This window comes from Macaca thibetana, chromosome 16 (genome assembly GCF_024542745.1).
Source record: "Macaca thibetana thibetana isolate TM-01 chromosome 16, ASM2454274v1, whole genome shotgun sequence".
NCBI classification, from domain to species: domain Eukaryota; kingdom Metazoa; phylum Chordata; class Mammalia; order Primates; family Cercopithecidae; genus Macaca; species Macaca thibetana.
The window spans coordinates 51,137,586-51,155,571 of record NC_065593.1 but is presented as its reverse complement, the minus strand read 5'-3'; the positions used below and the strand labels follow the sequence as shown (position 1 = coordinate 51,155,571).

Genomic DNA, 17,986 nt, shown 5'->3' with positions numbered 1-17,986 from the left:
GGGGAAGGCGGCACAGCAGGAGGAGCTCAGGATTTTTTTTTTTTTTTTGAGACGGAGTCTCGCTCTGTCGCCCAGGCTGGAGTGCAGTGGCCGGATCTCGGCTCACTGCAAGCTCCGCCTCCCGGGTTTACGCCATTCTCCTGCCTCAGCCTCCCGAGTAGCTGGGACTACAGGCGCCCGCCACCTCGCCCGGCTAGTTTTTTTTTTGTATTTTGTAGTAGAGACGGGGTTTCACCGTGTTAGCCAGGATGGTCTGGATCTCCTGACCTCGTGATCTGCCCGTCTCGGCCTCCCAAAGTGCTGGGATTGGAGCTCAGGATTTTAGCAGGATTTTCCCATGTCTGCCTTCTCCGAGCACTCTGACCCCCGCCACCCACTGCTGCCCACCATTTCCTGCCGGTGGCCATTCCCCTCTGCTGCTGGGGAAGGGGTGTGGGGAAGGGGTGCGTGTGGAAAGGGGGCTGGTTGGGGGGGGCTCCTCCTGAAATAGCTACACTTTCAAATGCCTGGGAAGCAGCTGTGCACATCTGGTGGCCTAAGCCTGCTCTCTGGGGTCTGCCGTCTGGGGTTGCCGGACTGCTTCTGTTTAATCAGCCTGAAACTCTGAGTCACTAGGGATGGCGGGAGGAGAGGAAGGAGGCAGCTGGGAGCCAGCCTGGCCCCTGCCTCTGCCTGTTCCAGGTGTGCTCACGGCTGCCTGCCATAAAAGGCTGTGAGACCTGCAGGACCATTCGTCATCCTCCTGGAGGGTGGCATTGGGGCTGTCACAGGGAAGACTTATCCTTGGTGATCTTTGTTCCTGGGGTGGGGCCAGGTTGCCCCAGCCACTCCACCCTCCCCTGGTCCCCATCACAGTGAGACAACCCGGGTGCTGTCTGGCTTCATGGGTGGACCAGCCTGAGTTCTGCTTACTCACTGAGGCTGCGCTGGGATGTGCAAAGACCACAGACCTCGGTGCCCTCACACCTGTACTTGGTCCCAGTCCCAGCTCTGCCATTTCTAACCTCAGTTCCTGCATCTGTATGCGGGGGAACAGCGCATGTGCTTTGAAACCCGCCCATGAGCATGACGGTGTCTGTGAGAGGTCTGGCTCATAGTAGGCCCTCATGGGATCACGGCGTCCATTCTTCCCGCAGCCGCTGACCTCTGCAGGTCAGTTCCCAGGACAGTGGAGCCAAACATAGACCAAGGGGGAAGTTCACCTCCCTGGTACAAAGTACGGCCCTGCTACTCATTAACCTTCAGGTGCACCTAAACCTCTGCAGAGAGAGAGAGGGGTTCCTGACGGCAGTGACCACCCACAGGCCTGCCCCACCTCAGATCCCTAGCCTGGGCTCGAGGAGACCAGGAGGTGAGGAAGCACTTCCGGAGGAGAGGCGGTGCTGATGGTAATGGCCGTGGCCTCTGAACACCGGCTATGCACCAGATCCTCGCAACCACCTCTGAGGGAGGTCGTGTGACCCCGCTTTATAGATGAGGACTGAGGTTCTGCGGGGAGGTGAACTGCCCCAGTAGTGAGTAGCTGAGATTTGAACCGCTCTGTGGGACTCAGAGAGGCTTCTAGGTGCTGGGAGGGCTGGGAGAGAAGGGGCCTTGGGGCCTCGGCCTCAGGGCCACGAGTGATCCTGCCCAATCTGTAGGAAAGCCAGATCCTGGAGTCTCTGAGGGAGCCTGGGGCGTTCCAGAGAAACCTGTCAGACCGCTTCCCTGCCCCACCCAGTTTCCTGCCCAATGACTGGGGTGCCTCCTCCCTGCAGCCTTTCCCAGGGAGCCCCAGTGGTTGAGGGTGGGCCCAGGGGACCTCAGAAGCTGCTAGAGGTCCTGGGTGCCTTCTCTTGCCCCTGAGACAGTTGGGTCAGGGCAGCAAGGTGAGTGAACAGGGGCTTCTGGCGGCAGCTGGCCCTTTACTGCCCTGCCCCCTGGGGCTCATCCCCCTAAGAGGTCAGAGATGCAAGCCCAGGACACACACACAGCTGCACCCCTGGGGCTCACTGCTCCCAGGATATCTCATGGGCAGCACCTCCCTGGGCCTGTTACCCTTCTGGGCACCCACTCATCCCCAGCCTGCATCCTCATTGAAACCCCTGGGGCCATGGTGATTACATGGCAAGACAGGCAGGACTTGGGGATGGACTGAAGCTGGGGGCTGGGCCAGGTGACTTCCTGCTTCCTGACTTCCTCCTTTGTGCCCCCAGTAGCCACAATGGAGGTGATGAACCTGATGGAGCAGCCTATCAAGGTGACTGAGTGGCAGCAGACGTACACCTACGACTCGGGTATCCATTCGGGCGCCAACACCTGCGTGCCCTCCATCAGCAGCAAGGGCATCATGGAGGAGGATGAGGCCTGCGGGCGCCAGTACACGCTCAAGAAGACCACCACCTACACCCAGGGGGTGCCCCCCAGCCAAGGTCAGGACCCCTTGGAACTATTCCATGGGGTAGAAAACCTGCCTGGGTCCTGGAGAGAGGTCAGAGTGAAAGGAGGCGGATTCTAGGGGGTCCCTGGTCTGAGGGAGGAGGCACAGCTCATACTAACAGGGGGCCCACCCAGTCTGAAGGAGGAGGTGCAACTACTTCAGGGTGCTGCATCTGGGAGGGTCACAGAATCCTCTTCTGTGAAGAGGGAAGGTAGGGAGGGAAGGCAGAGTCCCTGCCCTCAGGGTGCCTCCAGTCTGAAGGAAGAGGCACAGTCCTTGTCTTCTGTGAATGTAAGAATCTGATGAGGACGTTGGGCGCGGTGGCTCACGCCTGTAATCCCAGCACTTTGGGAGACTGAGGTGGGTGGATCACCTGAGGTCAGGAGTTCGAGACCAGCCTGGCCAACATGATGAAACCCCGTCTCTACTAAAAATAAAAAATTAGCCGGGTGTGGTGGCATGCACCTGTAGTCCCAGCTACTAGGGAGGCTGAGGCAGGAGAATTGTTTGAACCCAGGAGGCAGAGGTTGGAGTGAGCTGAGATTGTGCCACTGCACTCCAGCCTGGGTGACAGAGTGAGACTCCGTCTCAAATCATAATAATAATAAAAAAATAAGAATCTGATGAGGAGGCATCACTATGGCTCTCAGGAAGCCCATGGATGGCAGGGAGGACACAGCCCTTTGGCTCTAGGAGCCTCACATTTGATGGGAGAGCCAGGGCCCTAGCCTCCAGGAACCCCCCAGGGATTCTCCTTTGGGTAGAGGAGGTGTAGGTCTCAAGCCTGAGGGCCCCTCGTTGGGAGGGAGACCAGGCCTCTGCTGCTGACATGCAGATAGGCCGAGGCTGTGGGACGAGTGACTGACTCAGCTCTAGGGCTTAGTCCTGGCTGGGGGTGCCCCGCCAGCCCAAGCCTCCCCTGCCCCTCTGGGGGAGAGGAGTAGCCAGGCCCTAGAACTGTTGACCACAGGTGCCTCCGGGGCCCTGAACATGCCATGAGGTGGGCTGTAGGCTCTGAGAGTAGTGAGAGTGGACTGTAGCTGGTGGGGCTCTGCGGAGTCAGCCCCTGCACACCAGTCTCCTCCCTGACAGCTGGTAGGGGGAGTACGGGGCCTCTTGGCTGGGCAGGGCCAGGCACTGTGTTGGTAGCAAAAAGTACAGCATCCAGGTGGGAAAGCCATGCAGCTGTCTCCTCCTTCCCAACTAATTAGAGGGTGGAACCTCTGCGTCCCTCTCCCTGGGGGCATCAGGACAGTTGCCAGGGTGTGGCTGCTTGGGCATCTACCTGTGGGACTCCCAGACCCACCCAGGGGGAGGAAGGAAGTTAGAGAGGAACCTGACGTCTCAGCTGAGGACCCAGCTCCTGGCTCCCTGAACCCACAGCCCTGACTTTCCCTCTGATCTGCTGTGAGATGTGATGTTGGTGGCTCTCTGGGCCTCTGTTTGCCTGCCTGTATAGTGGGAGGATTGCCGCTGTTGGGGATGATGAGGGTGTAATTAGACTCCTGAGATTTCAGGGTTGAAAGGAGACCTGATGGGTAAGGGAGGAGAATGGAATAGGGGTTTGGGCCCCTGAGTCAGGCTGCCTTATAACCCCTCTGTGCCCAGTTTTCCCATCTGTAAAGAGGAGCCAATGATAGTACTTACCTTGCAGGGTCATTGTCAGATTATATGAGAAAATAGCAGGGCACTGAATTCACTGCCAGGCACATAATAAGTGTGCCAAAAAAAAAAGAAATTCCCATGATGGACATAACATGTGGGGCCCATTTTACAGATGAGGTTACTGAGGTGATGGTGACTTCCCCAAGGTCCCTGGGGAGAGGTAGAATGGCCAGTCATGCGCTGGGGCTTTGGGCAGGGTGAACGGTAGCCCAGAGGGCCGAGGTGGGGCTGTGTGCAGCCTGCCCTGCTCCCCAGTGTCTGCCCAGCCCACTGCCCGCGCTCAGTCCCTGTCCCCATGGCCCCCAGGTGACCTGGAGTACCAGATGTCCACAACAGCCAGAGCCAAACGGGTGCGGGAGGCCATGTGCCCTGGCGTGTCAGGCGAGGACAGCTCGCTGCTGCTGGCCACGCAGGTGGAGGGGCAGGCCACCAACCTGCAGCGACTGGCCGAGCCATCCCAGCTGCTCAAGTCGGCCATTGTGCATCTCATCAACTACCAGGACGACGCCGAGCTGGCCACTCGAGCCCTGCCCGAGCTCACCAAGCTGCTCAACGACGAGGACCCGGTCTGTGAGGGTCCCGGCTAGGGTGGGGGCTGAGCAGGGAGGGGAGAGAGCAGATGTCCTCAGGGGAGGGACATTGTAGGGGAGGAGGAAGGTTATGACCCGGACTCCCCTGTATGTGACGAGTCTGGGGCCCTCCTCAGCTCTGTGGAAGGGTGTCCCGGCCCCTCCTTAGTGCTCACGTCCCCGCACCTGCCTTTGCCCTCCAGGTGGTGGTGACTAAGGCGGCCATGATTGTGAACCAGCTATCAAAGAAGGAGGCGTCGCGGCGGGCCCTGATGGGCTCACCTCAGCTGGTGGCTGCTGTCGTGCGCACCATGCAGAATACCAGTGACCTGGACACGGCCCGCTGTACCACCAGCATCCTGCACAACCTCTCCCACCACCGGGAGGGGCTGCTCGCCATCTTCAAGTCGGGCGGCATCCCTGCTCTGGTCCGCATGCTCAGGTACCCACCCCTGCTCAGTGCAGGAGTCCAGGACCCCGCCTCACTTGGGCCTCTCCCCTCCCTTCCCTGGGCTTCCATAAATACCCAGCGAGCAACTATCATGTGCCAGGCAGAGGCACACCCCATCCTGGTGCTCAGTGGCTCACAGCCCAGCAGGGAACACAGGCATGTAAACAGCAGGTTAATGATCAGGATATGACACAGGCTGTGGCAGAAGAGCATTGAGATTGCTTAGAGGTGGAATCGCTTAATGGCAGGGGATTAACAGATGAGTGGAGTTTGGCTAGTGTGGAGGAACCGAAGAGTGTCCCAGGCAGAGGGAACAGCAAATGCAAAGTTCCTTACAAACTTTGTTTCTGGGCCCCCTACAAAACGCTGATTGGTCTCATTTCTCGTTTTTTTTGAGATGAGGTCTTGCTGTCGCCCAAGCTGGACTGCAGTGGCATGATCTCAGCTCACTGCAGCCTCCACCTCCCAGGTTTGAATATTCCTTCTGCCTCAGTCTCCTGAGTAGCTGGGATTACAAGTGTCTGCCACCATGCCCAGCTAATTTTTTTTTTTTTTTTTTGAGACAGAGTTTTCCTCTTGTTGCCCAGGCTGGAGTGCAGTGGCGCAGTCTCAGCTCACTGCAACCTCCGCCTCCCGGGTTCAAGCGATTCTCCTGCCTTAGCCTCCCAAGTAGCAGGGATTACAGGTGCCCACCACCACGCCTGGCTAATTTTTGTATTTTTAGTAAAGATGGGGTTTCACCATGTTGGCCAGGCTAGTCTTGAACTCCTGACCTCAGGTGATCTGCCCGCCTTGGCCTCCCAAAGTGCTGGGATTATAGGCGTCTGCCACCATGTCGAGCTCAATTTTGTATTTTTAATAGAGACGGAGTTTCGCCACGTTGGCCAGGCTGGTCTCGAACTCCTAACCTCAGGTGATCCCCCGCCTCGGCCTCCCAAAGTGCTGAGATTACAGACGTGAGCCACCGCGCCTGGCCTCATTTCTCATCCCTATACCAGGCTGGGAGCTCCATGAAGGGGAGACACTGATTTCATTCCCCTCTGAACACCTTGCAAGGCCTCTCTAATATGTGGCCTTCCACATGGTAGTTACTTAGTAGGGATCAGTGTCTAGGGACCTGCTGTGTGCTCAGCACAGGGCTGGGGGCTCAGAAGCAGGAGGAGTCATTGTCTCAGTTGGGAGAAGACAGGTGCTGTTTGCTTCATGCTTAAGAGCCGGGCAGGCTCAAGGAGTGATGAGATTTTAGCAAAGGGATATTTCCAGAGGGGTGTCAGTAGCGGGGAGGCTTCCTGGGGGAGGTGGGAACCCATACCAGGCTCATATGTATGCCAGGCCCCTGGGACCTCGGCATACTAACCCCTGCCCACCCCCCCAGCTCCCCTGTGGAGTCGGTTCTGTTCTACGCCATCACCACGCTGCATAACCTGCTCCTGTACCAGGAGGGCGCCAAGATGGCCGTGCGCCTGGCTGATGGGCTGCAAAAGATGGTGCCCCTGCTCAACAAGAACAATCCCAAGTTCCTGGCCATCACCACCGACTGCCTGCAGCTCCTGGCCTACGGCAACCAGGAGAGCAAGGTGGGCCCTCCCCAACCCTCCTGAGGCCTGAAGCCCACCCTTGCGTCACCCTCTATCCTCCACAGCTTCGGGCTGCTGCCCCTTACTCCTTTTAGATGAGATATAGGGGCAGATGTGCATGCTTCATCATGCGACTGAATTGGTCAGAATTATTATTTTGAGTATAAGGAAAAAAAATCACTCATCCTCATACAGCCACTATTGTCATTTCGATATGCTCCGTTAAGAGCTGTTCTGTGGGCAGACTACAGATGTGTGCACATTCTTGTCATCATAACAATCTGCAACATTGCATCTGTTTTCTGCCTGCTTTTTTTTTTTGTTTTGTTTTGAGACAGGGTCACCCAGGCTGGAGTGCAGTGGTGTAATCAGGGCTCACTGCAACCTTGACTTCCTGGGCTCAGATGATCCTCCCACCTCGGCCTCCAGAGTAGCTGGGACTTCAGGCATGTGCCACCATGCCCGACTAGTTCTTTTTTACTCTTCTTTTCTTTTTTTTTTTTTTTTTTTTTTGAGATGGAGTCTCACTCTGTCGCCTAGGCTGGAGTGCGGTGGCGCAATCTCAGCTGACTGCAACTTCCGCCTCCCGGGTTCAAGTGATTCTCCTGCCTCAGCCTCCCAAGTAGCTGGGATTACAGGTGCCCACCACTATGCTCAGCTAATTTTTGTATTTTTAGTAGAGACAAGGTTTCACCAGGTTGGCCAGGCTGGTCTCAAACTCCTGACCTTAGGTGATCCATCTGCCTTGGCCTCCCAAAGTGCTGGGATTACAGGCATGAGCCACTGCACCGGGCCCCCGACTAATTTTTTGTAGAGGTGAGATTTCTCCATGTTGCCCAGGCTGGTCTCAAACTCCTAGGTTCAAGTGATCTGTCTGCCTTGGCCTCCCAAAGTGTCAGGATTACAGGTATGAGCCACTGTGTCTGGCCTGCATGATGTTTAAAAAAAATTGTTTTTGCTCTATTGTCCTCAAAACCACCCTCTAATAATGACAGATTGCCTTTCCTTTCCCCTTTCCCCTTTCTTTTTCCTTTTCCTTTCCCTTTTCCTCTCTTCCTCTCTTTCTTCCTTCCTTCCCATTTCTTCCTTTTCTTTCTTTTTTGAGATAGGGTCTCACTGTGTTACCCAGGCTAGAGTACAGTGGCATGATCCTAGCTCACTGCAACCTCAAAATTCTGAGCTCAAGCATTCCTCCCACCTTAGCCTTCCTGATAACTAGGACTACAGGAACGTACCAATGAGCTAATTAGCACCTGGGCTAAGTTTTAAATTTTTTATGGGGATGGGGTCTTGCTCTGTTGCCCAGGCTACCCTCAAGGAATCCTCCTGCCTCAGCCTCCGAAATAGTGGGATTAAAGTCATGAGCCACCATACCCAGCCTACAGATAGCATTTCATTAAGTGGAGACCTTAGGCTTTATTCTGAGGGAGGGTATTTAGATTGCTCCTATTCCACCTTTATAAACAATGCTGTCTAAGGAATTAACGAATGTCTTTGGGCATATAGCCTTTGTCAAAGAGTGGAAAAAATTCTCATCGATTTTTAACAGTTCTAGGCTTTTACCCAAATGGCCAGACTGATTTCCAGAAGGATTGGACTAATTTCCAGTGCCATAACTGGTAATGGATGTGCATATAGTTTTGTCACATCCTTGTCAGCACTAGGTATTATCCTTTTTTTCAAAATTTGGCTTACATAACAGTCATGAAATATTGGGGTGGGCTCGGTGTGGTGGCTCACGCCTGTAATCCCAGCACTTTGGGAGGCCGAGGTAGGTGAATTGCCTGAGGTCAGGAGTTTGAAACCAGCCTGGCCAACATAGTGAAACCCCATCCCCACCAAAAATACAGAAATTAGCTGGGCGTGGTGGCACATGCCTGTAATCCCAGCCACTTGGGAGGCTGAGGCATGAGAATTGCTTGAACCCAGGAGGCGAAGGTTGCAGTGAGCTGAGATCGTGCCACTGCTCTCCAGCCTGGGTGACACAGTGAGACTCTATCTCAAAAAAAACAAACAAACAAAAAACTACTGGGGTGTTTGACTGGGTGTGGTGGCTCACACCTGTAATCCCAGCACTTTGGGAGGCTGAGGTGTGAGGATCATTTGAGGCCAGGAGTTCAAGACCAGCCTGGGCAGCATAGCGAGACCCCCATCTTTTTTTTTTTTTTTTTTTTTTTTTTTTTTTTTTTGAGACAGAGTCTCGCTCTGTCGCCCAGGCTGGAGTGCTGTGGCCGGATCTCAGCTCACTGCAAGCTCCGCCTCCCGGGTTCCCGCCATTCTCCTGCCTCAGCCTCCCGAGTAGCTGGGACTACAGGCGCCCGCCACCTCGCCCGGCTAGTTTTTTGTATTTTTTAGTAGAGACGGGGTTTCACCGTGTTAGCCAGGATGGTCTCGATCTCCTGACCTCCTGATCCGCCCGTCTCAGCCTCCCAACGTGCTGGGATTACAGGCTTGAGCCACCGCGCCCGGCCCCCCATCTTTATAAAAAGAAAAAAATACATTAAAAGAAAAACATGAACTATTTGTGCGTTAGCTGAAGCTCAGTAATGACAGCTTTGTCTCCTGCCCCGCTCCTCCTTGTTCCTGTCATATTTCCCGTCCTTCTCACACTCATTCCCTCTTCACCTGCAGCTGATTATCCTGGCCAATAGTGGGCCCCAGGCCCTCGTGCAGATCATGCGTAACTACAGTTATGAGAAGCTGCTCTGGACCACCAGTCGTGTGCTCAAGGTGCTGTCCGTGTGTCCCAGCAATAAGCCTGCCATTGTGGAGGCTGGTGAGTATGATGGCCTTGAGGGCAGCTGGGATGGGGGCTCTGCCCAGCTGCCAAGCTCAGTCAGCCATGCTGCTCATGGCTGATGGCACCCCTATCCCTGCCCCAGGTGGGATGCAGGCCTTGGGCAAGCACCTGACCAGCAACAGCCCCCGCCTGGTGCAGAACTGCCTGTGGACCCTGCGCAACCTCTCGGACGTGGCCACAAAGCAGGTGAGGGAGGTATCTGGGCTTGGGGTTGACCTCTTCAGCTGCCCCATCCAGCCTCCTGTCTGGGCATCTGACCTTAGGTACTGTGGTCTCTAAATCTCTGGGGGCTGGATACTGGGGGCTGGATACTGGGAGCTCTAAATCTCTCTTCCTTGTGGCTGAGGCTGGAAATGCCTTGAAGACCTTCATCTCTTTTTTTTGGTTTTTGACAGAGTCTCGCTCGTCACCCAGGCTGGAGTGCAGTGGTGCAATCTCCGCTCACTGCAAGATCCGCCTCCTGGGCTCAAGCGATTCTCCTGCCTCACCCTCCCGAGTAGTTGGGACTACAGGAGTGTGCCACCATGTCTGCCTAATTTTTGTATTTTTAGTAGAGACAGGGTTTCACCATGTTGGTCAGGCTGGTCTCGAACTCCTGACCTCAGGTGATCCACCCGCCTTGGCCCCCAAAGTGCTGGGATTACAGGCGTGAGCCGCCGCGTCCAGCAAAAGAACAGTTTTGACCTGGGCCCTGGGCTGGGGCAATAGTTTACCAAGAGATAGACCCCCATGACTAAAAATACAATTTAAGGAAAAATGCAGCTCCAGGGCAAGTGCCCTGTGCCTCCTTTCAACAACCATTCCTCAGGCCTCCCCCAGCAATATGCTGTTTATCAAGTGCCCACCCTCTGCTGGCCCTCTGCGTGGCATTTGTGGACATTAGCTCGTTCAGCCTGGGGTTAGAGTGTGGGACCCTGTGGGTTAGATGAAGACACTGAGGCTGGGGGAGGTAATGGCCATGGTCAGAGGTAGTAAATGGCAGAACTGGAATTTGAACTCAGGACTGTCCGTCCCCAAAGCTGGAGTTTTTCTGTCCCACCACAAGGCCTACGTGTCTCCCTGGGAGAAGTGAGACGTCTGAGTTAGTGATATTACTGGAAGTGGATTTGGCTCAGGGCCCCAGGGTGGTGGGGCAGCAGTGAAGGCCCAGAAAGGTGACACATGAGTAGATGTGGCTCAGCTGGGCCACTGAAACATGTGGCCCCCTCAACAATTGCCTCCTGGTCTCAAGGCCTCCCTTGGACACCGTACTTTGGCCTGAGGAGGGTTCTGCCTGGGTCTGAGGCTCCCAGGGAAAGGCTGATGGGTTGGAGGGAAGAGACGTGGGGCTTAGAGTCAGGCCTGGGTTCAGATCCAGCCACTGGCTGTGTGTCTGTGGGCAAGTTCCTCAACTTTTCTGAGCCTCATTGCCTCATTTGCACCACAAGATAATAACACCCTCTCACAGGGTGTGGCGGGTCATGGGGATGAAAGTTCCCGGGCACACACAGGCATGGCTGACCCCTTTAGGTCATCCTGCTCCCCTCAGACATATTCGAGAGGGCTCCCTGGAGTTGGCTGCTCCCTGACTCCCCCATCCCTTCCTTTCCCTCCAGGAGGGCCTGGAGAGTGTGCTGAAGATTCTGGTGAACCAGCTAAGCGTGGATGATGTCAACGTCCTCACCTGTGCCACGGGTACACTCTCCAACCTGACTTGCAACAACAGCAAGAACAAGACGCTGGTGACACAGAACAGCGGTGTGGAGGCTCTCATCCACGCCATCCTGCGTGCTGGTGACAAGGACGACATCACAGAGCCTGCCGTCTGCGCCCTGCGCCACCTCACTAGCCGCCACCCTGAGGCCGAGATGGCCCAGAACTCTGTGCGTCTCAACTATGGCATCCCGGCCATTGTGAAGCTGCTCAACCAGCCCAACCAGTGGCCACTGGTCAAGGTACTGCTGTTAGGCGAGGGGTAGGAGCTCCCTGCAGCAGGCTTAGGTGCTGTATTGGTATAGGCAAAGCTGCTGTAGCAAAGAAGCCCTAAATACAGTGGCTTGAATAAGACAGAAGTTTATTTCTCTCTCGTGTAATAGTTTAGACCTCAACAATGGCTCTGCTCTCCAGATTTTCTATCTTCTAGCTCTACCAGCCCCTAGGGCAGAGCTCAGAGTTCAAAATGCACATGAGTACCCTGGGCGGTTTCACTAAACTGCAGGTTCCACGGTGGCTCATGCCTGTAATTCCAACACTTTGGGAGGCCAAGGTAGGAGGATTGCTTGAGGCCAGGAATTTGAAACCAGCCTGGACAACATAGCAAGACTTGTCTCGACAACAACAGCAAAAATTAGCTGGGTGTGGTGGTGCACACCTGTAGTCCCAGCTACTGGGGAGGAGAGGCTGAGGTGGGAGAATTGCTTGAGCACAGGAATTGGAGGTTACAGTGAGCTATGACTGCATCAGTGCACTTCAGCCTGGGTGACAGAGCAAGAACCCATGTCTTAAAAGAAAAACAGGAGGCTGGGTGCAGATGCAGACATCTGTAGTTCTAGCACTTTGGGAGGCAGAGGCGGAGGCGGACGTGGAAGGATCACTTGAGGCCAGGAGTTTGAGACCAGCCTGGGTAACATATTGAGACACCCATCTCTTACAAAAAATTTGAAAAACAAAAAAAAAACAAATAAGCAATCTAAAACACACACACACACACACACGGACACACACTGCAGGTCCTAATTCAGCAGGCCTGCTACGGAGGGCCTGCGATTCCATATGTCTTTTTTTTTTATTGTTTTGAGACAATGTCTTTGTCTATTGCCCAGGCTGGAGTGCAGTGGTACAATCTTGGCTCACTGCAACCTCTACCTCCCAGGTTCAAGCGATTCTCCTGCCTTGGCCTCCTGAGTAGTTGAGATTATAGGTGCACGCCACCATGTCCGGATAATTTTTGTATTTTTAGTAGATTTTGCCATGTTGCTCAGAATGGTCTCAAACTCCTGAACTCAAGCAATCCACCAGCCTCGGCCTCCCAAAGTGCGGGGATTACAGGTGTAAGACACCGGGCCCGGACAATTCTGTATTTCTTTTCTTTCTTTTTTTTTTTTTTTTTTTTTTTTTGAGACGGAGTTTTGGTCTCGTTTCCCAGGCTGGAGTGCAATAGCACAATCTCGGCTCACCGCAACCTCCGCCTCCCGGGTTCAAGCGATTCTCCTGCATCAGCCTCCCAAGTAGCTGGGTCTACAGGCGTGTGCCACCACGCCCAGCTAATTTTGTATTTTTTAGTTGAGACAGGATTTCTCTCTGTTGGTCGGGCTGGTCTCAAACTCCTGACTTCAGGTGATCCACCCACCTTGGCCTTCCAAAGTGCTAGGATTAGAGGTGTGAGCCACCGTGCCCGGCCCAATTCTGTATTTCTAACAAGCTCGCAGGCGCTGCTACTGGTCCATGGAGCACATTTCTTATGCCACTGGGTATAGACGAGAGAGTTGTCCTCACATGAATGAGTGGACTGTATCATCCCCACAGATGTGTTCTAGCCCTGAGAACTGGGAAGGGCTAGCGGCCACCAGAAAGTGGCAGGCATCACTCCTGCTCGCACCCCAGAACTTGGTCATTTGGCCACATCACGGTGCAAGGAGGTTAGGAAATGTGATCACCAGCCAGATGGCCATGTGTCCTGCTGAAAATCAGGAGAGCCCCTACAGAGACACAGGGCAGAGAGGATTCTGGGGGATGCTTAGCCTCTCCCATAGGGAGTTGGGCGTGTGAAGGGGTGGGGTCGTCTTCTTGAGGCTACCTGGGTGGAAGAGAGATGTGTGTCACTTCCCTGTCAGGCAGGGAAGGTGGCCAGGCCAGGGGGTGGGCAGGCCCAAGGGACAGTTATGGAGGAAGGCATGTGTATGTGTGTGTATCCATATGTAGAGACAAGGAAGGCAGCCAAAGGCAAGGTGGCATCTGGTGCCAGAGAGTGAGGAAGCTACCATAGATGAGGGTCTTGTCAACAGGCACAGGAGCCAGCTGGCAGGGACATCCGCTAGCTACATTTAAGACAATTTAATAGGCCGGGCGCGGTGGCTCAAGCCTGTAATCCCAGCACTTTGGGAGGCCGAGACGGGCGAATCACGAGTTCAGGAGATCGAGACCATCCTGGCTAACACGGTGAAACCCCGTCTCTACTAAAATACAAAAAAAATTAGCCGGGCGAGGTGGCGGGCGCCTGTACTCCCAGCTACTCGGGAGGCTGAGGCAGGAGAATGGCGTGAACCCGGGAGGCGGAGCTTGCAGTGAGCTGAGATCCGGCCACTGCACTCCAGCCTGGGCAACAGAGCCAGACTCCGTCTCAAAAAAAAAAAAAAAAAAAAAAAAAAGACAATTTAATAGTACAGACAAGCTAGGTGCAGTGGCTCACGCCTGTAATCCTAGCACTTTGGGAGGCCGAGGCGGGAGGATTACCTGATGTCAGGAGTTTGAGACCAGCCTGGCCAACATAGTAAGTCCCTGCCTCCACAAAAAATACAAAAATTAGCTGGCCATGGTGGCCTGTGCCTGTAATCTCAGCTACTCGGAAGGCCAAGGCAGAAGAATTACTTGAACCCAGAAGGCAGAGGTTGCAGTGAGCTGAGATCTCTCCATTGCACTCCAGCCTGGGTGACAGAGAGACTCCGTCTTGGAAAACAAAAACAAAAAACACGGCCAGGCGCTGTGGCTCACGCCTGTAACCCCCGCACTTTGGGAGGCAGAGGCGGGTGTATCACGAGGTCAGGAGATAGAGACCATCCTGGCTAACATGGTGAAACCCCGTCTCTACTAAAAAAATACAAAAAAATTAGCCGGGCGTGGTGGTGGGCACTTGTGGTCCCAGCTACTCAGGAGGCTGAAGCAGGAGAATGGCGTGAACCCAGGAGGCAGAGCTTGCAGTGAGCCAAGATCACGCCACTGTACTCCAGCCTGGGTGACAGAGTGAGACTCCGTCTCAAAAAGAAAAAAAAACCAAAAAAACAAAACAGTGCAGATAAGAATGACTCTAAGTGATTCTATACATTGAATTATTATTACTTATTATTATTATTTTTGAGACGGAGTCTTGCTCTATTGCCCAGGCTGGAGTGCAGTGGCACGATCTCAGCTCACTGCAATCTCCGCCTCCCAGGTTCAAGCAATTTCCAGCTAATTTCTGTATTTTTAGTAGAGACGTAGTTTCACCATGTTGGCCAGGCTGGTCTCGAACTCCTGACCTAAAGTGATCTGCCTGCCTCGGCCTCCCAAAGTGCTGGGATTACAGGCGTGAGCCACTGCTCCCGGCCTATACATTGAATTAAAAAAAAGAAAATCCATGTTTAGAAAAAAAAAATGTCAGTGTGACCCCTCCTTGAAGCTTGGTCCCTGCTGCAAACCTGAAGTGGGGCTTTGCATCCTAATCCAGCAGCTAAGTGGCAAGTGACCTTGGCAAGTCATTTGCTGTGTGCTCACATCCCCATCTCATGTGATTTTCATCCCTGCCCTCCTGGCATCTTGTTTTGAGGATGAAATGGATGACACTTTGAGAGGCTCTGGGAGGCCAGAGTGGCTCCTGTGGGTCAAGGACCCCGGGGAGGAAATCTCAGGACACCTCCTTCCAGAGCTGCCCTGCTGGGGATTCATGACAATGTGAACACCACCCAAGCAGGAGGCTTCGGGCCACCTAGAGCAAAGACTTCCTGAGATTCAGGCTTGGGGAACGATCAGAAAAGCAAGCAAGGCCATGGTGTCTGTGGGGGGTGGTTAAGAGAGAGGGGACAGGGTGAGGGTCTGGGCATGGGGCTGGCAGGATATTCTGGAATGGGGTGTCATTTTAGCAAAGGCTATTAGAATTAGCCATGAGCAGCCGGGCACAGTAGCTCACGCTTGTAATCCCAGCACTTTGGGAGGCCGAGGCGGGTGGATCACCTGAGGTCAGGAGTTTGAGACCAGCCTGACCAACATGGCGAAACCCCGTCTCCACTAAAAATATAAAAAATTAGCTGGGCGTGGTGGTGGGCTCCTGTAATCGCAGCTACTCAGGAGGCTGAGGCGGGAGAATCACTTGAACCCAGGAGGTGGAGGTTGCAATGAGGTGAGATTGCATCACTGCACTCCAGCCTGGGTAACAAGAGTGAAACTCTGTCTCAAAAAAAAAAAAAAAAAAAAAAAGGATTAGCCATGAGCACCCCCAGATCCTGTGGATTAAGTGACATGGCTGGGATGGTCTCCTTCTCTGGATATCTTCTAGTGTGCCTGTGTCTGGCCTCGGGGACAGAAGAGGTGAAGGAGAGAGGGGATACCTGAAGCTGGGAAGCTGGGATCCTTCAGATGTCCAAGAAGTGCCCCTGATCGCTGCCCCTTTTTTTTTTGCCAGGCAACCATTGGCTTGATCAGGAATCTGGCCCTGTGCCCAGCCAACCATGCCCCACTGCAGGAGGCAGCGGTCATCCCCCGCCTCGTCCAACTGCTGGTCAAGGCCCACCAGGATGCCCAGCGCCACGTAGCTGCAGGCACACAGCAGCCCTACACGGTATGTGAGCTGGTGGTGCCTGTGACAACCTTCCTGGGGGGCAGGTGTCCTCTGTGGGTGTGTGTGTGAATGCAGAGGTCAGTTGCAACTGATGCCAGTTCCAAGAGCCTGTGAAGTTCATTCGGCTGACAGCACCTGTCCCATGCCCCCTGCCTCCTCTCTTGCAGGATGGTGTGAGGATGGAGGAGATTGTGGAGGGCTGCACCGGAGCCCTGCACATCCTCGCCCGGGACCCCATGAACCGCATGGAGATCTTCCGGCTCAACACCATCCCTCTGTTTGTGCAGGTGAGTCTGGGGCAGGTGTGCAGGAGAGCTGCCCCCACCACTGCTTAGAGGGCAAGGTTAGGAGTCCCAGATTTTGGGGGCCTGGACCAGGCATCAAGAGGTCTTTGGAGGAGTTTGGAGGAAAGTGGCCACACCAGATTGACTACTTAGCAACCCCCTGCACAGGCATGGCTTTCTAAGCTTCAAAGCAAGGAAAGAGATCACAAATGGAAAAAACAAAAACAAAAAAAACTTGAGATTCAACCACATAAACATGAAAACCATCTATTTCAGAAAGAACCTTAAAAAAGCATTAAAAAAATCAGCAAACTGGGAGAATATGTGCAAGTACCATAACAGACAAGAGTTTAACATCTTTCGCCGGGTGCGGTGGCTCATGCCTGTAATCCCAGCGCTTTGGGAGGCCGAGGCGGGCGGATCACAAGGTCAGGAGATCGAGACCACGGTGAAACCCCGTCTCTACTAAAAATACAAAAAATTAGCCGGGCGCGGTTGTGGGCGCCTGTAGTCCCAGCTACTTGGGAGGCTGAGGCAGGAGAATGGCGTGAACCCGGGAGGCGGAGCTTGCAGTGAGCCGAGATCGCGCCACTGCACTCCAGCCTGGGCAACAGATCGAGACTCCATCTCAAAAAAAAAAAAAAAAAAAAAAAAAAAAGAGTTTAACATCTTTCATGTCAGTGACTTCTTTAACACTAGATTCCAATGGTTAGATGAAGGGTAACAGGTAATTTCAAGGTAGTTCATGAACAATGCTCAGCCCAGTTTAAAACAGTAACACTTACTCCCCAGTGATGGCCCGTTTTCCACTATGGAATTGCTACAGGGTGGAGGTGGGCAGGGCTGTGGGGTGTGTTGTCCGGCCTGCCTCACCCCTTCCCACCTCTCCCCTGCTTCCCATGTCCCCTCTCCCCAGCTCCTGTACTCATCGGTGGAGAACATCCAGCGTGTGGCCGCCGGGGTGCTGTGTGAGCTGGCCCAGGACAAGGAGGCGGCTGACGCCATTGATGCAGAGGGGGCCTCGGCCCCACTCATGGAGTTGCTGCACTCCCGCAACGAGGGCACTGGTGAGCTGGAAGAGGGCAGCTGGGTCCCACTCCCCCAGGCATGATGGAGGCTGGCAGACGTTTAACCTAGCTTTTCCTCTCCTCTCTGCTCAGCCACCTACGCTGCTGCTGTCCTGTTCCGCATCTCTGAGGACAAGAACCCAGACTACCGGAAGCGTGTGTCCGTGGAGCTCACCAACTCCCTCTTTAAGCATGACCCGGCTGCCTGGGAGGCTGTGAGTATCCTAGGCTGGACCGCAGTAGTTGGTTGCACAAGTTGTGCACTGCCCAAGGGCAACTTGACTTTTGGGGGTCTCCTACTACTGTCAACTTTATAGAGTTTTATTTTGTAATTGGATCATTTATAACAATTCCTAGCAGATGGAAGTAGTAGGTTGAACCATATGTCCACACAATGCCAATTTTTATTTTGCCCAAATGAGTATACGGTGTTTGAGGAGGGGGTGCTTTTCCTAATTTGCATGGAGGTGCTGGATAGGCTACAGGTGGTCTTTTCCAGGGTGGAGCAGTGCCCTGCACCCATTCGTGAGTCCTCTGCCTCCTACCCTCCTCCCATGAGCTGCTCTAATCCAGCAGGAGTTCTTGCTCCATGAATGGGGAACCCTCCTCCCTGGGGAGTACTGAGGACACGAGTACATCAGGGCAC

The 17,986-nt window shown here is 54.2% G+C and overlaps 2 protein-coding genes across 4 annotated transcripts in view; one reads left to right on the top strand and one right to left on the bottom strand.

The window, feature by feature from the left end:
* The window catches only part of CNP (2',3'-cyclic nucleotide 3' phosphodiesterase), a 736,460-nt gene that overhangs the window by 214,262 nt on the left and 504,212 nt on the right, over positions 1-17,986 (bottom strand). The gene's annotated exons all lie outside the window — the stretch shown is intronic.
* JUP (junction plakoglobin) overlaps positions 1-17,986 on the top strand; it is a 32,933-nt gene that overhangs the window by 12,891 nt on the left and 2,056 nt on the right. For all 3 annotated transcript variants that reach the window (XM_050762635.1, XM_050762634.1, XM_050762637.1), the window contains exons 2-12: positions 2,196-2,411; positions 4,391-4,650; positions 4,857-5,095; positions 6,480-6,681; positions 9,313-9,457; positions 9,564-9,667; positions 11,077-11,415; positions 15,834-15,989; positions 16,157-16,276; positions 17,190-17,340; positions 17,434-17,555. In XM_050762635.1, the coding sequence (XP_050618592.1) occupies positions 2,204-2,411; positions 4,391-4,650; positions 4,857-5,095; positions 6,480-6,681; positions 9,313-9,457; positions 9,564-9,667; positions 11,077-11,415; positions 15,834-15,989; positions 16,157-16,276; positions 17,190-17,340; positions 17,434-17,555 (2,046 nt within the window). In that variant the 5' untranslated portion in view covers positions 2,196-2,203. The remainder of the gene's footprint in view (positions 1-2,195; positions 2,412-4,390; positions 4,651-4,856; positions 5,096-6,479; positions 6,682-9,312; positions 9,458-9,563; positions 9,668-11,076; positions 11,416-15,833; positions 15,990-16,156; positions 16,277-17,189; positions 17,341-17,433; positions 17,556-17,986) is intronic.